We start from the raw sequence: 25,232 nt of genomic DNA on the forward strand, positions 1-25,232 counted from the left end.
TGTGGTGTGTAAGGTGTGTGTATCTCTCTCTCTATGTGTGTGTGTGCTGTTTTTGTTGTTGTTGTTGTATTGCGTAAATGGCTTTTTAGTTCTAACCACAAGGAAGTGAATTGCATAAATTTTGGATTCGGACTTTTCGTATGGCCAAAAAGCGCGTGTAAAAGCCATGAAATCGAAAACGAAATCGAAACTAACAGTCAGTACCTATCAAGCGTATTAAAGAGGATGCATGGCGGAAGGGTGGTGAGGGGGTAGATGTGCGAGGGAGGGGGTTGGTAGGCCAAGAGAAATGTAACTGGAGCAAAGCATAAATCTTCATTGAATTTTTTTCGTTTTAGGCTTAGAAACGAAAAAGCTGTCGAGTCATTCGCCCCATATTGTTTTCCATCCAATGTTCCAGCAATCCAACTCCACCTCCCACTTCCCTTGCCACTCCCCTTCGTCAAGTAACTACCCCGCCTCCATTGAGGCGTAGAACAAAGAGCCATTATATACAGGTGCTGGTTTCCCTCTTCTTTTACCTCTCTTCACGTATTCCTCTAGCCATGCCAAAAAGTGCCAAAACAAAGCAGACGCATAGGCACACGCACACCCATACACACACACACACACACACACACACACACATACACAGGCGCAGACACATTGATTAATGAATTAATGAGGTAAACTTTGCACCTCAATGACACAGCTCGTGCCCTGCTCCACCTTCCCATCTATAGGTAACCCAAAACTCACCATCTTCCTCTGCTTCTAATGCCAAAACGCCGCCTCCCCCATCCCACCACCCGTTTCCCAGATCCCATCACAAATTCTATCATCCTCACGTTGCGTTGTGGCCATACGTTTTGTTTTTTGTGTATGTTGTGTGGCCCAGGCCTGTCTTTGATTTTGGTTTGCTAATGTATTGGTTCAAGAGGTCAGTCAGTTTGCCTGTTGGCGTCAGTCGGTGGAAAAGTTTTCGTCATATAAAGAAGCTGCGCAGACTGCAACCAACACATACGATTCAAAAGGAGTGCTGGGAACGTGAAATAAACCTTTTTTGAGAATCGCCAACGAATCAAACGAAATATTTGCCAAATAAAATTCTCTACTTACCCACAGTGAGTCCTCTGAAGTGTTACAGCAAACACTCCTATCGAAACGTTGAAATGGAAAAGATTTTATATTTATCCGTCAATTTATACAAATTTTCCCCAAACTCTTTTTATTGCATACTTCAAGGCGTTGTTTAAAGAAAGTAATTTTCCTTATATTAGATGGGATATTTTTCAATAAATTGACATTAACGCTTTTTGATTTTTGATACTTTTCTTTTACCTTTGCTCAGATTTCTTACATTCCTATAGAAAGCACAAATGCTTGCATACTTTTAGGCTTATTTTTGGATTTTCTTTGTTCTTTTTGATGAAATTATGAATAGGCGAAAGTGAAAACGTTTAGTTCTGGCTGAACATAAATTTGGCCACGTCGTAAAGCATTGCTAATGTCGTCAATGTCCGCAATCTTGGCCATTTCGACTGTGATTTACATGACTCGACTCATTCCTCACGTGAGTCCATCCCTACCATGAGGGGGACAATGCACGCACACACACACCCTCACCCTCACACACACACACACTGCACAGTTGCTTGGGGATGAAGTTAACGTCAATGCTGTTGCTGTTGCTGACACGTGATAAAACGCTGCCACGCCTGCCCAACATCATCTCTCCATCACTTACCCCCCTAGCTGAAATACAGGTGTACGTTGTAGGTGCATAAGGGCACAAGGCATTAACATTTACATGACACTCACACTAACACACACACACGCACACACACACCTTAAGGTATAGAAACAACAAGCTCCCCAAAAACTTTGGCAATTCTTTTGTGGCGTAACCTCCCACAAAAAAGAATAAAAAGGAAGAGAGAAAAACACCTTCCAATCCCCCAAGCAAATCCTACACCAGGTGGTAATATGTGTGGTCCAGATAGAAGTTTGAAATGCCTCAAGTTAGCAACGGAAACTCTGTAACTGACGCTTCTGTTAGTGCTGAATCCCATATCCCAAGCTCTTCAAATGCTTGCCCAACTGTGATGGCGGGGGAGGGACGGGACGAGACGGGAGGGGTCGTCAGGACGTTGCCATTAACGTTTCTATTGTGAGCTTTTGGCCTTAGCGAAATAAATAAAATTCGACATTTGGGATGGACATATTCCAACTCGCACTCCATTTCCATCTCATTCACACTGAGAGAAACGGCAAATGGATAATAATTTGTGAAATTTACCACCGCCTCTTCCATTTTCTTGCAGTGCATATGCATGGCTAGCGAAAGAGAGAGCTCAGCAGACAGTTTTTGCGGTTTTGAAATTTTCGCACAGGCCCAAAATGTGTAGTAGTTGCTATCGGTGGGATTGGGACTGGTAAGAAGACCAACACCTAGTGCCGAAGCTCAGCGTATTTATCTATTCATGCTCACAAAAAGCAATTCGAACGAGGCGATGAATGGACGGAATGGGAGTGATGTTTCTGGGAGGGATCGTTGGGGCTTGGTGCTCGCCTGAGTGGGAGTGAAGTGAATGAAATGAAGGCAAAAGCAAACTTCAATGCAGCTAACGATGTAGCGACAACAACAGAGATGACGATGATGATGACGACAATGAGGAGGTGGAGATGGTGGTGGAGGTAAAGGAAGAGGATGAGCATGATGGCAATGGCAGAGCCTGGCAATGGACTGCAGTTTTGGGCAAGTTGATTCCGTGATTTTTGGGGTTGGGTGTAGAAAAGTTTTATTTCGGAAGGTCTCGTCCTGCATTTTGGTGCTTTTATTATGTTTTTTCTAACCATTTCTGTTCCTGGTCCTCGTTCCCTTCCTCTGCCTCGTCGTCGTGTTGGTTCAAAGTTGAAGTTGCAAACAGGAAAAACGAACACAAAAAACAAAAAAACAAGGAAGAAGTGTAGACTTTTTAGTGTTTTACACAAAAGCGCCAACATAGACAGGGGTCGAAATCTGGTATAGGGAATAGAAGATGGGCTTCAACATGGATTGCTGCTGCTGCAGAAGTTCTTTGGCTAAGGGGGAGAAGGAGGCTGGGGGATCGCCTGGACGAATGGTTAGACGGTTGGCTGGTTACAAACAAATAGACAGACTCGAGTTTCCAGTAGAGATGCGTTTTGCAACATGCATTAGATTGGCAGTTTGGGGATTTACTTGTAAAATGCAAATGCAATGAATGTACAATTTAGTAAATTTTTACACCAAAAATACTAGACTCAATAGACAAAGTCTCTCTCTCTCTCTCTCTAGCTCTCTCTCACTGTATCCCTCTCTCGTTCTTTCGAGGGGGTCGAGGGTCGAAAAACAAAGTGGAACAACTGTTTTTTGAGGTTCGTAACGAGAAGCGCCAAAAGATTGAAGGGAAACAGATTGTCGGATGTGTGTGTGTGTTTGTGTTTGTCTTTGTGTTAAGGAATGACTGGAGAAGAGACTGTGTGGAGGGGAGGGGAGGTTTCACTTGAAATGCAAGTCGTTGTTGACTCGTAATCTATGCTAATGAAATTGTTTTTGATTTTAACTCTGGCCAAAAAACTTTACCAATGCCAATTCAGTGGCAAGAATGGTGCCAAAATAAATAAACAAAATTGAAAACAAAATGTTATGCACTTCACTTGAAAATAAATTGGTTTCTCAACAAACACACATACCAAATAATGTATGTGTGTGTGTGTATTTGTTCTCAAAAATATGGCAAATGTCAAGGAGTTAACTTAATATTCAAAAATTTTAATTCATAAATAATAATAATAATTATAAGAACAAGTGAAACAATTTCAATTTGTCAGTTAGCAGCAAAAGCGGGAGATCAATGCCACAAGAAGTGCAACATAAGGTCGTCCACTAGCCACAATTCCTGCACAAATATCTATTCCCCTTCTCGACCCCCCCCGCAATAGAAGCCTCCACCTCTCAAAATAACCTCAACAATGTGTAATAGACTTAGCAGTAGACATATTTCCAAAACGTTTTTCGACATTTTATTACAACCACAACAAGTTTACATGCCATTCATTCATTTGGCATTGCAGACAGCTGCCCCAGCTGTAATATTACTCAGGCACACTCTCAATTGCCCACCCACCCCCCATCCTCCGCTCACCATTCGGTGCTGTCACTCCCACTTTTACATTTACTATTCCACTTGCAGTTTATAGACATCTTTCCGCCCAGCCTTTCCGCCTAGATGTCTGCCTAGATGGTCTACATGCATTTATTCTCCTACTTGTACCATATATATTGGAAAGCATTCATCAAAATCACCACGGCAACTGAAAATTCTCATCAGAGAGATAGATGGGGGTTTGTTGCAGAGAGGACGACGAGAAGCGACTTCATTTCACCCTTCAAGTTGATTCCTCAAAGTGCATACATTTTTATTACTGTTGAGCTGAATGGTTCAGAATGCGAATTGCACTTGGATTAACTAAGCTGCAACTAAACTTGATATTAATCAAAGAACTTAATTTCTTAAGGCTTAACTTTAACTGTCGTCTCCATAGGAAAAAGAATAAACCTTAATCCGAATTTTATATATTTCTTGCATTTGTCAAGTGGCTAAAGCCCAGGTAACAACCAACCATTCGAAGACACGCCTCAAGCAGTCCTTTTGCATTTTTAACATTACAAGGATTTACGCAGGGGCGGAGTCTGAGAGGGTAGTTTTTCTGTAATCAATATATAGATTATAGTAACTAGTTTAGAAGCTTTTATGCGGAAACGCCAATGGTTACTGTGAAGGCTGTTTCCATCTTAAGATACAAACAGATAGACAAAACAATAGAAATGCTAATCAAGTGCATATGCCGGCAAATCCTGTCGAATAGAAAGACAAATGGATAGATAGACAAAAAAGCTGGTGGATCAAAAAATATTTCGATTAAGGACTACCTCTAGCAATGGAAAGTCAACTGCCTTTTGCCTTATCAAGATGAGATATTGTCGTTGTCATTGTCATTGCCGACGGTCTGTTGTACACTACGCCCTTGTCCGCTGTCGATTGGTGCATAGTTGAGGCATACCGAGGAGTCGCCTTAACCCTTGAGTGGTCTACCGCCTACTTCTTTATAACCCCATCGTATTCCTTTATCCCGCCAACCATTCCCCTATTGCATGCGGCGTTGTTGATTACATTGTAGTGGATTGCAGGCGTTGTTGTCGTTGTCGTTGTTGTTGTCGTTGTTGTTGTCTGAGGTTGTGTTGTCTGCGGCATTCCAGCATCCTGTTGTAGTTGCCATTATTACAGTTGTTATTGTCGTTGCCTGCCTGCCTTCTGAAGAATTTTGTGTAAAAGTTTGCGTTTTTCTTTTCATTTTCTTCGTTTTGGTTTTTCATTTTCCTATTTTTATTTTCGTTATTGTTGTAGTTGCTGGTGTTGCTCAGCTGTGCTCACTTGACGGTGCACACCGACAACGATAGAAACGATGGAGGCGACTCCAAGAAAGACTCCGACGACTTCCGTTGCAATGTGTCTGGTGTTGATGCTTTTATTTCTATAACTTTGCCTGGGCTCTTCAGTGAAGCGTCAATAGTTATTTTTACAACACACGGGCACAACTGGTTGCTGTTGTTGTTGTTGTTGGTGTTGGTGTAGATATGTATGGTGATGGAGGGGGAGTTGGCGGATGTGAAATACACGAATTCTTCTTACATATTGCACCCTTGGGGGTTTGGGCAAAAGTTCTATGATTTTTGCATCGCAACATTACAGTGATTACGTTTTGTAAGCACTAGCTCCATGCTCTACGCTCCTCCTCGTATCCTTCTCCCAATTTCTTGGGATGTGAATGCATGTGGATGATGTCGGCAGTTGAACTTTTCGAATTGCGGCTAAGGGAAACTTGTTGGGCAAAGTTCAAATGCGCAGCGCGACACACACTCAGCGGGAATAAAATAACGTTAACTAACCAAGGAGGCAACCAACCAACCAACCAACCAAGAAACCAAACAAGTAAGCAACCAACTGCAATGGCAGTTCATGAATGAAGTCTATGGGATAAATCACACGCACTTTGCATTGTCAAGGTTCTTTTTTCTTTACTAACTTAAAGCCAAAACCCTTAACCCTTCATTGCACAGATGGGACTTTTTTTGCTGAAGGGTTTTTCTCTGCAAGGGACTAAGATTAGGGATTCAAATAAATTCAAGTAGTTCTTTGGTTTCTTCACTCCAAAAAAGGATTCCATTTGAAAAAGTCCATCAACAATATCTTGTTAAACTTGAATAAATATAGAAGAAACCATGAGATAAGAAATTACTTTCATCTCTTTCACTCCACAAGCTTCTTCCATAAGCTATTCCTCCATGTTCCATACATATAAATTCTAAGAGTTTGTTTTTTTTCCATCATGTTTTTGTTGTTGCAATTTATTAGTAAAAATATAATTGTATTTTCTTGTATATTTAAGTATTATTTTATAAATATATATACACACATATTGTATACATATAGATTGTATGTGTATATTGTTTGTATAATTTTAATTAACAAATATTGCAGCAAATTTCATCTATTAAATTATAAATTTAGGTTACGTATAGTTTTAGTACATATGTATGTATTATACAAAGTATTTGTTTTATTTGTTGAATTTTGTTTTTGGCGACGACAAAAATTTTCGTTGTGTATGTTTCCTTTCCCACATGAAGATGGGTGTGTGTGTGTGTGTGTGTGTGTGTGTGTTTAACGACATTTAACAATAAATTTTGACGGGGTGGTGGGGGAGGACAGGCAACAGAAAACAATTCACACATCACTACATTTAACTTTTGCATGTGGGGCCAACATTTTACGTACTTAATTTGAGTATGCGAATTTACATGAGGCTACAACCCTCTCGATCCTTAATTGCTTGGGACGACTGTACTTGATGATGGTGTTTGGGTGCCATTTGTGGGGTCATCAATGAGGTGGCAAGTCCGTGTCCTTGCTGGCCACTAGTACCGTTCGATTCAAGGCTAGCATGACGCGTTAAACGCTGATGATGATTCGGCTTTAGTTCGGCTTTGCCAGCACCTCCGCCGGCGCCACATATTCCTCCTCCTAATCCACCACCACCACCACCACCATGACTACCACCACCAGGACCACCCGCACTTTGCTGTGATTTTGGCACAAAATTGTTCATCTCATCGTTTTCCAACACTGATGATGAATCAGCAACTGAATTACTGCCATCGGAGCAGTTTAAGTCATGCGAGGGATTATTGGATTGATCTCCCAGAGATTGTATATACTGCTCGAGTAAATAAATATGCGGTTGCAGGGTCATCACGAATCCCCTATAGACCGAGGCATTATGCTCGAAAGTACATTGACTCAACTGCTTGAGAGCGGATTCAATGCGTTTGCACAAATTAACCGATTCACTGCGTATAATTACATTTACAATCCGAGATATTGAGGCAGCATCATGGAGTACGATGGACAATATCAGGGCATAATCGGTGCAATTGGCTTCGATGAAGAGTTGCAGTAAGTATCTCAGCTTAATGGAAAGCTTCTCGGGCAAAGGATTACTGACCAGGTCATCCTCCGATGCAGGCAACGAATATAGGCGACGATAGCGAAAGTTATCAAACGACAGCTGCGAGCTGGAACGCATCTTGAGCATGGGCAACGAACTGGGTTGGTCGTCCTCCTGCTCCTCCTTAATGCTTGGTTGCATTTGAGGCGATTGCGTTAGAGCCCCATTGGGTGTGGCTAGACTGAAATAACCCGATTCGGAGGTTTGCGATGAGCCACCACGACGTGTTTCTCTCAGCTGGGCGAAATCATCTTTAATTGGCTGCGGGAATGGACATGGCAATTCGAGCTCCTCGTGCAGAGCCTGCAATGCCACGGCGAAATCATCCAATTTGGCTGCCTTCTCTGCCTCCTGGGACAGCCAGGTAACCAAATGGAAATCCAAGTAGGCACACATATAACCCAAATCCAAAAGTTTATGATGCTGCAGCAATTGTCGGGCATGACGTTGGAGTATCAAATCGATGCAGAATGTTTCCTTCTGTTTCGTAGATCTTCGCCTGGCTATAGTCGGCGCACCCGAACTACTCGTTTCGGTGGGTGAAACAGCCACACTGGCTGCCGTACCCACACCACCTGGACCAGATGCTCCTCCGCTGTGCTTATCCTTTGGTAAATTACTTGTCACAGTTGTCGAATAGCTTCTCTCTCTGGCAATCGGTCCAAGGACCAAATTAAAGGCATCTGCATTTTGATTAACCTGCTGTTGGGTATTCACCTGCTGCGGTGGGGCAATTTTCACATTGACCACCATCGATGAGCGCGGTGAATCGATCTCATTGGGATCTATGGCCTTGAGGAAACGTATCAAATCCTTGGCCAGCTCCCATTTCCTCTGCTGCAACGCTATATCCAATAGCATAGTGGCATATTGTTTACTAACCACAGATGGTTCTAGATTCTGGAGTATAATTAAATAGCTGGCTGCGGTTTCCAATTGCTCGGATTGGAGACACATTTGAAAGAGTTCCTTTGGCTTTCCAGCCATCGAGAAGAGATAGGGCCATAGGGCAATTTCCGTTTTCCTCGCACATTGCACAATCGTCTCCAAATACACGGGGAATTCACGTATAAAGTCCAAAATACTTGGTAATTGGGCATCTGGTATTGGTTGCTTGCTAGTCGCCTCCTCTTCGAGCACTTCGTGGAGCAGAAGCTCTAAAGCGTGTGGAAAATACGGCAAAGAACGACACGATTGGGCGATTTCCCAAGCTGAATAGCCCAAATTTCTTTTAATCAATTGCCTCAATACCTTATGCAAATAAATCTGTGATTTCCTTTCCATTATGGCAAATGGCAATGAGAAATGTGATGAAGATTCATTGGTATACAAAGTGCTCTCATTTTCCACTCCCAGCACAATGACATTATCAAAGAGTATGACCAAGGGATACAATTTTAGTGGGAAACCCAGCATAATCCGTTTGGACATAAAACTATGTAAACGCTGTGAATTGCCTAAATCTTTTCTCTCCTGATTGGGTGGTAAAATCGGTAGCCAAACTCTCATGCCATGTGCTCCGGAATACAGCCAGAGGCAATCTCTCATAGCACAACGCTCCAAGGTATTCGAGAGCCAAAAACTTTCAACACAACTGGCCAGGCAGGTGGCGAGCAAAGTATTGGGTAGATTCTCATTAAAGTCACGCTGTATCATTAGGATGCGCCCACATACATTGACGATAATGGTTTCCGCTTGCTCCAAATGATTGCCCAGCGGTTTCATTTCGTTCTTTAGATTCGTTACAGTCAAACTAACAATACAGGCCGGGTGTATGCATATGCTCTTCACATCGAGCTCATAGCAACACTCAATATCAATGGCATATGCCGATTTCTTCGTCATCTTGAAGAGGCTAACAATGCCATCGGCTGTTAGCACTATCAACTGATGACGAAATGAATTAAGACTGATGACTGGGGCCCGCACCTGAAGTTTATGCCCAAACTGATTGTCCAGCTTACAATCCGCGGGATAACAACGTAGCTCATCGGTCCTATCCAGCAGAGAGTAGCAACCCATCACAATGAATCCTTGCCACCAAAGTAAACCGCCAGAGACAACGAAGTCCTTCTCTTGCGATTCGTTACCAAATAGTTTCCATTTCCTGGTAATGAGGGAATAATGGGCCAATCCTGTTCGACCAGCCACAGCCAAGTGAACGCCATCCTTATCAATGGCTGCATATCGTATGGGCCAATTGGTGGCTGCATAATTAAGGGGTAATTGCAAAAGAGACCAATATTTACTCTCTGTTAAAATACTACCCATATCTATGGAATTCTGCTTCAGTTCCAGGCATTCGCTTTCCTCTTCTTTTTCTTTGCCTCCACTCTGGGGAAATGTTGATTTTTGTCCTCCGAAAGTCTGCTCGAGATTATTGCCTTGATTGATATAAAGACAATCGTCGCCTTGTAGTAATATGTGAGGATTGCTGGTCATGCAGGGATTCATGCTTAAGCAACTCTTCACAAATTGTAATTGTAGGACATTGCTTTCCTTGTTTTCCATATTTTCCTTCTCTTTCGTTATCATAAATAGTTGATAGCCCTCGGTGGACCATTCCAATCTACGTAATTGCAATGGATTCTGCTTCATTAGATCGACATTCAGTCCAAAGTCCCAACTCAATGTAGACATTAGCAGAGCTCCAAAGGTGCTCCATAGAGATAAGCCTCCGCGGGACCAACTCACAGCCAATACACAACCATCTGGACTCCATTTTAATTCATTAACAGCTCCTAGACTTCCGGGAAGGACATTTTCTGTTAACATCAAGCGATGCGAGAATTCCAATCCTCCCGTAGCATCATCTATGGCATAAACATTTACAGCGGAACTCTCCTGACCATAGGCGAGTAGACGAAATTTATGATTCACACTGCAAACACTCGCATCGGACACCTCGGGCACCCAACAGCCGTGCATGTGATCCGTTTCGAATCTCAAATGATTGGCAATTAAAAATGCAGCTCTTCGGTCACTGAACACCGCGGCACAACCTCCTATGAAGGGTGAGTATTCCAGCGAGGAGACAAACGAATCATTTCCTAGTGGAGGGATATTTTTAGCTGGAGCCAGTTGCTGTTGTTGCACATAAAAGGGTATATCCCGCAGCTTAATGGAAGACAACGCGGGCAACTCCAGTTCTCCCTCTGAGGCATTAATCTCCAACTGTGACCATTGCAGACGCAGCAGCTCACAGGAATGTGTGGCCAGAAGTAGTTCGCTTAGACTAATACAACATACAGTACTTATAATCGAGCCAAGGCTAACGCTGCACAACTCTCGCAGGCTTAACCTTGGTATGTTCTCCTTTATGAACAACTCCGCCGAGTCTCGTTTTAAGCTGGCGGCTGGTGGATCCACTTGCATAAGAATGCCATTGCCATTCTCCTCATAGTCCAATTGATATAAAAGTAGGGCTCCCTTATGGGTTAATATAGCCACTTGTCTTGAGTCCGGTTTCCATATAATTAACTGATTTTTTCCGTATTCCGCCAAAGATTGCTCAGTTCGCTGATAATAGCTGATGGGTATCAATGGATTGGCATACCAAATTCCTAGAAAATCATCACCCACAGCGGCCACGAGTATTTTAACAGCATCACAGCAAATGTGACGTATATTGGCAGTCTCTCCAGGCAGGGCCAGAGAAACCCGCTTAGGCCAGCCCACTGGGAAGTACATTCTCCTTCCCTCCTCCTCCGCCTGCTCTGTTATCCAAACACAACAAAAAAAAAAACGAATTGCTGCCGGTGTAAAAATATGAATTTGAATTAGTATTATAATCAACTCGGGCAACTTGTATATATAACTCTCAAAACATTTACATTTCGATCCACACGCCCAAATTTACATGTTCAATTAGCAATTTTTTGACAAATCTCTGCAATTTACGCGTATACAAATATGAACAGCTGATTGGATGCAGCTTTGATTTTGAATTATCGATAACACATGATTTCCCGATAACAAATCACTGCAATACTCAGGGTTACATTAAATATCGATAACACTGTGTGACAATTGCCACTCATCGCTAATCAAAAAAAAAAAAAACATAAAATCCCAGCAGCCGGCTTATAAATAACTACTATATAATTGAAATTGCGAATTTATAGAAAATGACTGCATTCGAGGGTAAGTTAATTTGGAAAGCCATCCCAGTTTGAGCTTATTTGTGGTTTACCCCCAGAGTTTGGTGTGCTCCCCGAGCTGGGCAAGGCAACTGATGAATTGGACTGGACGTAAGTTCCTTAAAAATGATGTGCGCACACGAAATTCGTTATTAACTTATGCATTATCATTTTAAGCCTGCCAACTGATGTCCAGGCTGAGGCGATACCACTAATTCTTGGTGGCGGCGATGTTTTAATGGCTGCTGAAACGGGTTCAGGCAAGACAGGAGCTTTCTGTTTGCCCATATTGCAAATTGTTTGGGAAACAATGAGGGATCTGGAGGAAGGCAAGTCTGGCGGAAAAGGTGGAGGTGCTGGAGTCTCAGTAGCACCATTCACGATGTCCTTCTTTGATCGCGATCATGCCTTAGCCGTTACGCCTGATGGCTTGAAATGCCAATCCCGAGAGTTTAAGGAATGGCACGGCTGCCGTGGAACAACTGGAGTTCGCGGCAAGGGTAAATACTATTACGAGGCTACGGTCACGGATGAGGGTCTCTGTCGTGTTGGGTGGTCCACCCAACAGGCTAAATTGGATCTGGGCACATGTCGCTTTGGCTTCGGTTTCGGTGGCACTGGTAAAAAATCCAATAATCGGCAATTTGATGATTATGGTGAAGCTTTTGGTAAGGCTGATGTCATCGGATGTCTCTTGGATTTACAGCGTTTAGAGATTAGTTTTACAAAAAATGGCCAACATTTGGGTGTCGCATTTAAAATACCCGAAAATATGTCCAGAGAGACCTTCTATCCGGCTCTGGTATTGAAAAATGCCGAAATGGCCTTTAATTTTGGAAAAACCGAACTGAAATATCACCCTGGTAATGGATATGTTGCTGTCTGCCAAGCGGGCTCTGATCATACCACGGCAAATCCTTTGGCTAGTAGCAATAATAGCTCAGCAATCCCATTGAAACCAGCACCGAATGCTCCTCAGGCCATTATTATTGAACCCAGTCGTGAGTTGGCTGAGCAGACTTACAATCAAATTGAGAAATTCAAGTATCATTTAAGTAATCCGGAAGTCCGTTCTCTGCTCCTCATAGGAGGCGTTCGGGTAGAGGAGCAAAAGCAACAATTGCAACAAGGTGTACACATTGTGGTCGGTACTCCAGGTCGTCTCGAGGAGATGATTAACAGCGGATTTGTCCAGCTCACCCATTGTCGGTTCTTTGTATTGGATGAGGCCGATGCCCTGCTGAAACAGGGTTACACCCAGCTCATTGATCGCCTGCACAAGCAAATACCAAAAATAACTGCAGATGGCAGACGCCTTCAGATGATTGTCTGCTCGGCGACTCTGCATGATTTTGATGTTAAGAAAATGGCCGAAAGACTGATGCATTTTCCCACCTGGGTAGATCTCAAGGGTGAGGACGCTGTTCCAGAAACTGTGCACCATGTTGTCTGTTTGGTCGATCCACATTTGGATAAATCATGGCCATCCCTCAGACAATCGATACGCACCGATGGCGTCCATGATCGTGACAATGTTCACCCCAGTAACTTGTCACCCGAAACTCTATCCCAAGCGGTGAAAATTCTAAAAGGGGAATATGTCATTCAAGCTATCGAACAGAATAAAATGGATCGGGCCATTCTATTTTGTCGCACCAAACAGGATTGTGATAACTTAGAGCACTATCTAAGGCAACGTGGTGGCCAACGATACAGTTGTGTCTGTCTCCATGGCGATCGTCGGCCACAGGAGCGTAAGGAGAATCTAGAAATGTTTAAGCGTCAGGAGGTTAAGTTTTTGATCTCTACCGATGTGGCTGCTCGAGGATTGGACATTACTGGATTACCATTCAGTAAGTATCAACATAGATTATGCCACATTAATTGGCTCGCATTAAAACCGGTCGACCGATCCATTAAATATAAAAGAAGGTAGCTTACCCCAAGTTTCAGTCAAGACGAACGAATCCTGGGTCTTAAATTTCGCCTATAATGATGATCAAATGAGTTATTCAATATTTTTGCTTTTAACTATATTTTTACCTTTTACTAATACTTGATCGCTTTTGCAGTGATCAATGTAACATTGCCGGATGACAAATCGAACTATGTCCATCGCATTGGTCGTGTGGGTCGTGCCGAACGTATGGGTCTGGCCATCAGTTTGGTCTCCACAGTACCCGAAAAGGTCTGGTATCATGGTGATTGGTGCAAATCGCGTGGTCGCAATTGTAATAACACCAATTTAACCGATGTCCGTGGCTGCTGCATTTGGTATAATGAACCAAATCTGTTGGCCGAAGTGGAGGATCATCTTAATATAACCATACAGCAGGTGGATAAATCTATAGATGTCCCTGTCAATGATTTCGATGGCAAGGTAGTCTATGGACAAAAGAATCTATCCCTGGGCACCGGCTATAAGGATCATGTGGAACAGTTGGTACCAACTGTACGCAAATTAACCGATCTGGAATTGCAATCACAATCTTTATTCTTGAAACGCTTAAAAGTCTAAATGAATTTTGATTTGTAATTTTGCGTTTTGCTGAGCAAAAATAAATATCTTGTAATTGCCAAACACACACACACACATACACACAAAAATTGTTCTAATTATTTTTGTTTGTTATACAAAAAGTCTTATACTAGCAACAAGCATTATTTATATATGTATACGAATGAAGTCTGTATTACTTAAATGAATATCTCTGACTTATTTCTAGTCAGTTGGTGTGTGGTCAAGTTAACGTGCCTATATATGTATGTAATGCTTTAGTTAGTATAAGATCAGAAATTAAGTTAAATCGAGAACAAATACTATTACGGTACACACACACACATAAACTGTAAAGTAGTTAGGTTTCAGATGATCATTACATGAGTCTTATACATCTATTTGATTCAATATATCCGAACAATTGTTTCTATTGAAACATTTATGGAAGGTGTGGGCATGGAATAAATAATAATGAAGGGATATTATATTCTGTTTTGCTAACGATTATTTAGTTAATGACAATGCTAATTGATTCCGAAACTGTTTCTTATTCAACATCTAAATACAATTTGCAATAACATTTTCCAACAAATTTGTTTTGGTTTAAGACCTTTATAAGACCTCAGCCACCTTTAAGAGCAACTTCAGATTAGCCACATACACACACATTCAATTAATTAATAACAATTAAACTAACATTAAAATCATGTCAAGTTAAGAGAGTATACAGCCTCAGGTTGAAATTGGGTAATTGCATCGCGTCTACTCCTCGTCGTCCTCCTCCTGCTCTTCGTCTTCTTCATGGAATTCTGTGCGCATTTGTTGGAGCTGACGCAGTTGCTGGCACAATTGATTGCCAAATGATTCCACATAGCGTGGGCTTATCTTATCGAGCAAGGCGTAGGGTGTCTCAAATATCTCCTCGTCCTCATCGACATCCACATCCCTGTCATGTTCAGCTATTGCTCCACCATTGCCATTTTGCTTGAGTGCAGCTTTGATCAACTTGTCCTCATCTATTGTGTCATATTGAGAGGAAACTATTTTAAATCCACGACTTGTTACCTGGACACAGCAGGTGGCACTCTCAATGGTCCGTATGTTTAAGTAGATTTGACTGGCATCGCTGGCCAACTTCGAGGAGATACAAATTTCGGCTACATGAGATTTAACGTCGTTTATAATTGCATTCGCCTCGTCAATGCAATTAAAAGGCTGCTCTTCATTTTCATCCGGACTTAATTTGGCATCGCTCATCTTGTTCGGTGTCACAGTCACAAGCGCAACATGTTTTTTCTCTCTTTCTGCCATATGGCATAGCAGCTGTTAGTGGAGGTACACGTTTCAAAAGTTATCGATAACACAAAAGTCACAATTATTATAGTAATCAGCAAATGTAACTGCGACTCTCACATATTCACAGTTTGTGTGATGTTAAATAATTAAAATTAATATATTTGACAAATATATTAACAACAAATATTATTTGTTTCTATATGCAATCACTAGTCAGCATGCCAATTATTGTTTTAAATATTAATGCTTAGTCCTTTTTAGCCAAGACTTCTTGATTGCTGGTAACAGTCACTTTTCGCTTGATCGTGATCGTCAATTTAAAACCGGCATGGCCGCAACTCGAATCCAAACGGCCATTAAATTGCTCCTCCAAGAGGCTGAGGAGCTATGTATTGGCAGTCAAATTACAGAGCTTGACCGGATACCCAGTGCCTTGGAATTTTCCCGCGATTATTTTGCGAAAAATACACCTGTTGTTATACGCAAGGCAATTTCCTGGCCAGCCCTGACCAAATGGACCCCAGATTATCTCGTGCAGACACTAAATGACAAGAATGTGGATGTAGCTGTTACACCCAACGGATATGCTGATGGTCTGGCCACTCAAGAGGGCAAGGAGTACTTTGTACTGCCGTTTGAAACCCAAATGAAGCTATCCGATTTGCTTAAGAAACTAGATGATCCCATGGGAGCTATTTACTATATACAAAAACAAAACTCCAATTTTAGTCTGGATTTTCCAGAACTGGCCGAAGACATACGGCAAGAAGATTTGGATTTTGCCCAACAATGCTTTAATAAGCCGCCAGATGCAGTTAATTTCTGGTTAGGCGATGAGCGTGCCATTACCTCCATGCACAAAGATCCCTATGAGAATCTATATTGCGTGGTAGCTGGTCACAAGGATTTCATTTTAATTCCTCCTCATCAATTAAGCTGTGTGCCGCGTAAAACGTATCCCACTGGTATCTATAAAAGGAAACCATGTGGTCAATTTTATATAGATCCCATCGCGGATGAGGCTACCGAATGGGTCAGCATTGATCCGCTGGCTCCAGATTATGCAAACTATCCGGAATATGCAAAGGCCAAGCCTTTGAAAGTTCGTGTTAATGCTGGGGATATATTGTATTTACCCAACTATTGGTTCCATCATGTCCAACAGAGTCACAAGTGCATAGCCATAAACTTCTGGTATGACATGGATTATGATAGTCGCTATTGTTACTACCGCATGTTGGAGGAGTTGACTGCGAATCGGTGAAAGTTTTAGTGATTAATAAAGTCTATTTATGTAAACTACAAATCTTTTTTGAGTCTGATCTCCAACTGGGGCGTTGTCGGTTTCTAGAAGATCATGATTATATACATATGTATATACATATTAACATATATGTATAATATATATTAACTGTTATATAATTTAATAAAAACTGAAATACATATTTGGGCAATGAAAGAATTATAACGAAAAATAATTTACCAATATCTAAAGATCTTTTTTGGGAAGGAAATTTTAGATTCTTTTCTGTTTAGGAATGTCTTTAGTTTTTGTATTTGGATTTAATCTGGTATCCAGGTTAATCCAAACTGATATCTTGAGTACTAATAACTGTTTCTAGTACCACACTACCATTTGCCCTACTAGCCATTGAATCTTCTTCACCTATTTCAGCAGCAGCAGCAGCGTCGCCGCCGCCGCCTCCACCACCGCCGGCCTCTTCCTCAGGATTCTCATTGTTTTCACACTCCATGACGTCACCACCACCACCATTCGATGATGATTGATTCTTTTGATCTGCCTCAGCCAAATCGGCATCGTTATTTGAGTCCTGCGATTGAGATTGAGATTGGGCACGTACTCGTTTGTTCAGCTGTTTCCTTGGATTGCTATTGCTGCTGTCCTTTTCTTTGGCTTTGCAGCATTTGGTCGTGGTAGGTTGCTCCACTACGAATAGCTGCTCTAAATATGACCGATACCATAGTAGGAATTCATCACGTTGTCGTGGCATATCCATTTTCTTAATTTTCGTATAAATACGTTTGGGTGAGATAAGCGGCGATGTGGCATTGGGCACCCAATGGGCAGCTGAATTCTGTGCTGCTGTCGCAGTCAATTTTGATACCTCGGCAAGTAGGGAATCATTGATAACGGTATTGTTATGCGTCTGATTGCGTATGCGTTTGATTATATACTCTATCAATTCGTGATCCGGAGTTAATTGGAGCGTAACATCTATTGGAGTGGTACTGGAATCTATGGAAACTCCGCTGGCGATTATTTCCTAAAATCAAAAAGATTATTTCAAATATTTTTACCCAGATTCACTACACCACTCCTCTCTATTACCTTACCTCATGGATTTCTAGAATATTGATGGCTGGAACTACTGCTGCTGCTGCTGCCTCACCTAATTCTTGATCATGTTCCATTTGATTAGTTTCGCTAGCTTTGATTTGTTGTTGCTGTTGCTGTTGCTCCTCCTCATCCTCTGGTCTATCATTCTCCAATCGCATCTCCAATGGTGTTTCACTGCGACTTTCTGTACCCTCCATCGCTGCATTGGACAATTCATTGTCATTATCCAAACCATTCTGTTGTCGATCATCTGTGTGCGATGATGTTGTCACTTGATTGAGGGTCTTTCGGATTTCATTGTATAATTGCTGAGGTGGTTGTTGTGGCTGTATATCCATACCATTTATCTGTTGCTCCTGTTGTTCCCTTGTTGCCTGTTGGCTCTGTTGTTGTTGTAATTGCTGTTGCTGCTGCTCAAACAGTATCTCTAATCTTCTATAGACATCCTCCTTAATCGATTCATAGAATTTTGTCGTAAATTTATCATTTTTTAATGCATTCACTAGCAGATTGCGATTCAATTCCTCTGAAGCGGTCTCTTCGCTTTGCTCCAAAACATTGGATTCATCTGTTACAGTCTCTTGGGTGGTAGCTAGATTATAAGTGGCGGGTGGTGCATCAAGTGATACATCAGGCAAGCCATACTGACCACTGCTGGTGCGAAAATACTGTTGTGTGGTGGGTAAATCGAACTCAAAGCGCAAATGGCGCTGCTGTAACGGAGTCAAGGACACCGTGGATGTAGTCGGTTTTGCTGGTACTTTATTCCGTTGCTGATACAATGGACTGTTGCCATAGTTGACATTCATATTGAGCAAATTGGAGGAATTCAAATGCTCAGTATTCTCATCTCTCAATGTGGCCAATTGTGGACGACGTCGATTGCGTCGGCGATACATAATATTCTCGTTACTCTCCTCGTCATCCACATCTAGATCGTCATCATGGTCTAGCGGTGCGTCATCACGCCAATCGCGTTTACGCCCCCCTCCACCACAGGCAGTTACACCACTGTTATTCAAATTGTTGCTACTCCCGCCAGCAGCATGCAATGACACCTGGAGTTGTTGTTGCTGCTGCGGATGTTGTTGCAGAGAATCCAAAAAGTGGCGACGTTGTGGTGGCGGCAGGCAACTGCCGCTGCTAGTGCTCCGACCATGAGTCGATGGACCGCCGTGTGACTGAAAATAGCTGAGCCGTGCTCGTTGCCTTTGCATCTGGCGGTATTGCTGTTGCTGGTCTACATTGAGCTCTTCGTTGCTCTTGTTGGATAGCAAATTCTGGCGCGAGTAGCTGCAAAAGCGCATACAAACATATTAGAGTTGAGGTTAATGGCCAAGCACAAGCATTAAATCAAATATTAAATTAATAATGCGCAAGTTAATTTCAATTAAATCAATAAACAAACAAAAGTGGCTTAACTTTTCCCATAAACAAGAAAAAAAAGGTTCACAGAACAATATACAATATATACAAGGTGTGGATCAAGAAAAGGAAAACTGCTTACAAATCTTATGGGTAATTAAACATTGCCTCCTCTATTATTATTGTTTGTCAAAAATGATTATGTTAACATAACTCGGCTCAATTCTAATAAAAATAATAACAAAAACTTGGTAAATCTATGCAAAAGCTATAAAACATTGCATTAATAGACTTTCTTATTCATTACTCTCATTTTCAGTTGCAAAAATAAATTACGTTGATAAAAAAAAAAAAAAAAAGTTGCTTAAGCATATTTTCCTCAAACATTTAAAGAAGTTTTGGATTAGATCTTCGAGCACAAATTGTGAACAAATTTCGTTAGCATTGAAACGGGTTAAAAAAAAATTGTTAGTCAAATAGAACATATTGTTATTTTAACAGAAAGAATAATTTATAATGAAAGTGCTTTTCCATAATATTAGTAAGTTACTTCCAAATAAATTGACTTACCAAAAAAAAAAAAAAAATAGTAAATTCGAAATAAAGAAATCAATTTTGCTTGTAGAAACTAAATAAAAGTTTCACTGAAATTCGTTTTTTATTTACTTTGGTTTGATTTCTTTTTGTTTTAGCACTCATATTTAAATCAATAAATAAGTTCGTTGCGGTTATAGTTTCCTCGGATTTTAAAAGGAATTATCATTTATATATGTATGAATAACCACTATCTCTCTATCTCACTCACATCCCCTCCTAACAATCAATCTCTGCCATTTCCCCCAAATAACTCGATCTCTCTTTCCTTTTCTATTTGGTGTCTGTGACATTTACCTTCTGAAATTATCCCAATAGTTGTTGGCTCGATTTCCCGGTGGCACTTGATTGTTCAATGTGGGTGGAGGCGGTGCACCACCGCCAGGCACCACCTCTGGCAATGAATGCAAATTGTTCGCATGCTGATTCTGTGTACGCAAATTGGCATTATTCTGATGGATCGTATTGTTGTGATGATTCATAAATATTGGACCCGGACTGGCGCGATACGAATGCGGTGACAATGGCGTCTCATTATTGTAATGCGTGGTCGGCGGAGCCTGCGTCGGTGGTGCTGCATTATTAAGGAAAGTCTGCTGCTGGACATGAGCATCGCTGCTATTGCTATAGACACTGGACGCCGTGCCAACATTTCGATGGCTATTGCGCTGATAGTTGGCAAAAGCGCTTTGATGGGCCCCAAAGCTAAACAATTGCTCCGACTGGGCACGATTGCTGGCTCCACCGCCGCCCAAGCATAGATTATTGGGCATTTGCCCAAGGCCGAGTGTGGGTGGTGGCGGTGGAGGCACTGATTCGGCACGCATACTAAAGCTATGATCCTGCATGGGCACAACTACACTGAAACGATCTTGCAGCTAGAAGAGAAACCTAGATTAGAGTGCTTCTTTAAGGGGCTGGATTCATTTACTTACCGCATGCAATTGACTATTGAGACTGTCGATCTCCCTTTGCTGATGCCACAATGTCTGATTGCATTGGCATACCGAATTTATAAGCATCTGTTGGGTTTGCAAGAATTGCTGCAGCAGAACTGCATCCGCTGTGGGTGGATTCGTATTGGAGGCATTTGTAGCTGTGCTGCCGGTATGTGTTGGTGGTGGTGCCGGAGCAGGTGCAGGAGCTGGGGCAGCTATATTGCCGCCTCCAGCATTTTGTGCATAGATCGGCTGCTGTCCATGCGTTGACCAGGCAAGGCCAGCATTGTGAGTAGCTAGAGTCAAGTGGAAGTTAGGTAAAGGATTGAGGATTAAAGAGTGATGAAATAGCTTACCCCACATTCCTTGCACCGGTTGCATTGGTGGCGGCATATATTGGGATCTATTGCTGCTCGACGGTAGACTATCATTACCCAGGGATAAGCTGTCAATTGTGACATTTAGATCCTCGTCTCGTGTAGATTGATTCAAGGATCGGGGCTCAACAACTGTACATGATGAGGGTGTACGCTTCAGGGTAGCTGATGAGGCAGTGCGCCCTTGCACAAAATACTTATCGCTATCCGAATCATCGTTGCCCTCATCATCGGCCTCCGATGTGGTGTTGTTATTGATGTTGTTATTGTGCCGATGGTTATATTGTTGCTCCAATTCACGTTGCTTGGCTTCGTATTCCTTGCGAAGGCGTTCACACTGCACACGCAACTCATCGCGCAGCTGCTGACGAGTGGGTGTTGTTTGCAACGGGGTCTCTATTTCCTCTTGTGCCTCCTCTTCTTGCTGCTGCTGCTGCTGTATTTCTCTTTGACGGCCTGGAGTGGGTGTTGGTGTTAGGCTATTTCGTTTGAGTGCTTCTTCTCCCAACTGGACAGCAGCTGCGGCCTGAAGTTTTCGTCTCTCGATCTCTGCCTTGAGAGAGAGTATTCTATCGCGCTCCTTTTGCAGGGAGGCAGCCTCGGCACGCAATTCAGATGTCACATCATTGAGCGCATGCACACGATCCGAGATTTCATTGGTCATATCCCCGTCCTCCCTCTCCAGACTCTCGCCCACCACATTGGGGGGTACTTTCTTCGATTTGTGTTACCGTATTCAACATGCTTTTGAGTCTTGCCATTTGGGATTTCAGGGCATCAATATCCGCGGTCTTTTGCTGTATCAAAACCTGAGCTTGTAGTGCTCGCTGAGCAGCACTGGCTGCCTCTTGCCTGATGATTGGAACACTACGTTCATTAACTGACGAAGAAGCAGCAGCAGGAGCAGCAGAAACTGGAGCTCTTCTGGTCTGCACATACTCCACGGGCACAACACGCTCGGCTGCTGTTGCTGCTGGAGCTGGAGATGATTTTTGAGATGAGGACGCCGCCTCTTCTCTCTGATTCTGATTCTCCCTTCGGGCTTTGTTCGCCTCCTTTGCAGTTCTATTGATGCTATTAAGCTCATCAACGAGGTTTCTCATATCCTCACGTTGGCTGCGTAGAGATTCCAATTTTTCTTGCAGTGCCTGCTGTTCTGCCAGTATTTCGGGTCCATCATCGCCCAGGACACTACTCAGTTCGTTTTGATTGTGTATGAAGGCTGTTAGATTCTTCATTCTGCCCACCAATGAGGCCATGTCATCCTGCACCTGTTGCACGGACTCATAATTTGGTGGCTCGGCACCATCATTTGTTGGCATACGAGCTGCTTGGAGGCGCAATTGTTCCATTTCATTTAGATGCGATTTGGCCATATTCTGTATTTGTAGCAGCTTCTGTTGCTCATCCTGCAGATGTTGCATATTCCGATTGGAGGCCTCCAAACGCTGTTGCAGCTCATCGAAAGTGGGCGCCGTATCTGGTGTGGGAGTATCTAGGACACTATGCAACGATTGTATCGATTGGGCACGATTGTCGCTCATCTACAAACCAATAAAGCATAACATCAATTTGGGTTTCTAGTCTAATTTGTTTTACTTACTTCACTCAATGCAACATCTTCTAGGCTAGTGGAATTCACTATGCCCTCATCTTGCTGATGCTGTTGATGCTCAGCACTGGGATTATTTTCATGCACCATATTGTTGTTGTTGTTGCTATTTAAACTATCATCCGGCCGTAATAACAATGATCTTAAGATTTCCACTTGCAGGCGTGCGGCTTCTGTACTTCTTGGCTGCAATGCAGCGCCGAATAAACGCTGGACAAGTGATTGCAAGCCTTGGGTTAATTGTATAGATGTATCCTCTTCCTCGTCCTCGTTGTTGTTGTTGTTGCTATTGTTGATGGCTGTATTGATACTGGTGATGTTGGTGCTGCTGTTGTTGTTACCGTTGATGGTGGCGTTGGGTATAACAACGCCTACGGTTGCATTCGGTGGCGTGGATTGACGCAAACGTAACAAACCAGCTGAAGATTGTTGCTGCTGCTGTTGTTGTTGTTGCTGCTGTTGTTGATGCTGCACACGTTGCACCGGACGTACGGGAAAGCAATAACGTTGATGCTGCTCCTGCAAATGATCTGCAAACGAATAAAGTAAAATGGAATTTAAGTTTTCTCAATCAACATCATCATCATTTTTATCATTATTTTGTTGTCGTCAGTTTCAAGTATTGGTGGGTGTTTATTTTTGTGCCTTATGTCTAAATTTAGATTATGAACTAGCGCACATACACATCATTTTAATGTGGGCAGTATCGAACATTTTCGAACGCCATGTAGCAGACAATTTTCAAAAAGAGTTTAAACAATATAGAAAAAATTGCATTTTGAATGAAATAATTCAGGAAGTGAATGAAATAATTCATGAAATCCCTGCCGACATTATATTGGATAACTTTTGCTACATTTACTCAGTGGACGAGTTGGGTGAAGAGATTGGGGTGTAAAATCTGTTGTTAAATTAGTTAGAGAGGTAAAATATAATTCTTGGGAGGAGAAATATCCCCGATTACGGATCCACCACAGTGTTAAGTATGCGGATACCTTTATTTATCCAAATAATTTAGTAGGAAGCAGAGAATGAAGAGGAAACGTAAAATCATTTAAAAATCGGCATGTGCTAAAAATTAAACAGATACATGCATCTATATATTGTATGTGTACTTGCTTTATATTTACCTGTTGGATCGTAGCTTGTGTGATCGGCCAGTTGACGAAAAGGATCCCTTTGTTGTTGCTGTATGGATATAACTGTTGTTGTAGTTGGCGTTTGCGCCTGTTGCTGCTGCAGCTGCTGGTGATGGGGCTCAAGGGTAAGGATTTTACCGTTACTGATACGTGTCCTTTGTAATAAATCCTTGAAGCAACAACATATAAATGTTAGCACAAGGCAAATTAAAACCAAAAACGCGGCAATGTTTGCTACTTTTTTTATCTATCTATATATATATATAAAACAATATATATGTATATATCTGCCTTAGAAAAGATATATATAAAGTTCCCTCTCTTCAAAGAAATACATATATAGAAAATTCCTAGCAAATTTAAAATTTCACTGTCCGTTCCAAGTGCGTTCGTTTGTATTACTGAAAAACTGATTTTCCTAATGCGACTTGGCGGCACTTCACACAGAGAAGATGAGTGTGAAATTTATTTTTTAAAAATCAATTTGAGTAAGAGAAAAACTTTTGGGTGGAAAAACTTGAAGAAAAGAGAGAAAATCGACGACAGATCGAACGAACGAACTTGGAGCAGATGATTCTCAAAGAGGATGTAAATCTCTTTCGGATCATTGATATAGCAGTGGATTAACCCTCAAACTTCTCCCTTTCTCCAAGAAATACTCTAAGCTTCCTCTCTCTCGTGCGAAATCATGTCAATTGTGTGGGCGTTTTTCCTTCATTATTTGCCAACGACGCCCCCGCCCACCAGCCTCCGTCTACTATTATACTTACATTTAATGTCCTAAAGGCTTCTCTTTCAGGTTGTCCGAACTCCATGTCCTGCATATCTCCTAGATGCTCCTGTTGCCTTCTGGAACGCGCCGTTCGGTTACCTGTGCTTGTTGTTGTTGTCGCTTGTGCTAGTCCCGCTCCCACTCTATTTGCCCCAATCGTCGAGTTTGTTGTTGCGCCAGTAGGTGCATTTCCATTCGTTTGTTGTTTTTGTTGTTGCTGCTGCTGTTGTTTGGGCACAGCGCCGGTTGCATTGCTGCGACTGCTCCTATCGCTGCCCCCACTGTCCACAATTATTTTCACCGGCGGAGCCATATCGTATAACAAATATATATAGTCAAGTCAACCGATTATACATTTGTTGGCTAAAATCTTAAATTATAATAAAATAAAATTTGTTTCAATCTTCTTTTGTTTTTTTTCGGCTTGCTAGGTGATTTAGTGTGACCAGTTCTCAACGGGCGAAAATTATATTGCAATTTATTCAGTGTGTACACACTGGACATTAGCGGCAAAATTCAAATTTCAAATAATACGTTGAGAGCGAATAATCATTCTAAAATATTTATAT

At 42.0% G+C, this 25,232-nt stretch overlaps 5 protein-coding genes across 6 annotated transcripts; 2 read left to right on the plus strand and 3 right to left on the minus strand.

Annotated features, from left to right (window-relative positions):
* Window positions 1-6,523: 6,523 nt before the first annotated feature.
* On the minus strand, window positions 6,524-11,527 carry Rich (Guanine nucleotide exchange factor subunit Rich). Its single transcript, XM_068292341.1, has 2 exons — window positions 11,406-11,527; window positions 6,524-11,324 (listed from the first exon to the last, which is right to left on the minus strand). The coding sequence occupies exon 2, from the start codon at window positions 11,260-11,262 to the stop codon at window positions 6,862-6,864; it is 4,401 nt and encodes a 1,466-aa protein (XP_068148442.1). The 5' UTR covers window positions 11,263-11,324; window positions 11,406-11,527; the 3' UTR covers window positions 6,524-6,861.
* Window positions 11,509-14,306, plus strand: Ddx1 (ATP-dependent RNA helicase Ddx1). The gene is made up of 4 exons (XM_068292342.1): window positions 11,509-11,715; window positions 11,771-11,822; window positions 11,889-13,564; window positions 13,784-14,306. The coding sequence occupies exons 1-4, from the start codon at window positions 11,700-11,702 to the stop codon at window positions 14,227-14,229; spliced, it is 2,190 nt and encodes a 729-aa protein (XP_068148443.1). The 5' UTR covers window positions 11,509-11,699; the 3' UTR covers window positions 14,230-14,306.
* On the minus strand, window positions 12,785-15,535 carry LOC137578783 (GSK3-beta interaction protein). 2 transcript variants are annotated; one of them, XR_011032767.1, is made up of 3 exons: window positions 14,909-15,535; window positions 13,755-14,181; window positions 12,785-13,698 (listed from the first exon to the last, which is right to left on the minus strand). XR_011032767.1 is itself a non-coding variant. In XM_068292352.1 (1 exon), the coding sequence occupies exon 1, from the start codon at window positions 15,520-15,522 to the stop codon at window positions 14,974-14,976; it is 549 nt and encodes a 182-aa protein (XP_068148453.1). In that variant the 5' UTR covers window positions 15,523-15,535; the 3' UTR covers window positions 14,188-14,973. The 2 variants fall into 2 exon arrangements, 1 of the variants encoding a protein (XP_068148453.1); XM_068292352.1 differs by lacking the exons at window positions 12,785-13,698; window positions 13,755-14,181 and having other exon boundaries at window positions 14,188-15,535.
* A 242-nt stretch (window positions 15,536-15,777) lies between these two features.
* On the plus strand, window positions 15,778-16,813 carry JMJD7 (Jumonji domain containing 7). Its single transcript, XM_068292350.1, has one exon. It carries the CDS (start codon window positions 15,836-15,838, stop codon window positions 16,769-16,771), a length of 936 nt encoding a protein of 311 aa, XP_068148451.1. The 5' UTR covers window positions 15,778-15,835; the 3' UTR covers window positions 16,772-16,813.
* A 117-nt stretch (window positions 16,814-16,930) lies between these two features.
* Window positions 16,931-25,091, minus strand: cmb (combover). The gene is given in 9 exon segments (XM_068292340.1): window positions 16,931-17,792; window positions 17,863-19,159; window positions 20,123-20,703; window positions 20,761-21,059; window positions 21,120-21,837; window positions 21,839-22,684; window positions 22,744-23,282; window positions 23,883-24,060; window positions 24,662-25,091. Coding segments are annotated over 9 exon segments (5,478 nt in total). The 5' UTR covers window positions 24,977-25,091; the 3' UTR covers window positions 16,931-17,087.
* Window positions 25,092-25,232: the final 141 nt, after the last annotated feature.

This window comes from Drosophila tropicalis, unplaced genomic scaffold (assembly GCF_018151085.1).
Source record: "Drosophila tropicalis isolate 14030-0801.00 unplaced genomic scaffold, ASM1815108v1 contig_694, whole genome shotgun sequence".
Lineage (NCBI taxonomy): Eukaryota > Metazoa > Arthropoda > Insecta > Diptera > Drosophilidae > Drosophila > Drosophila tropicalis.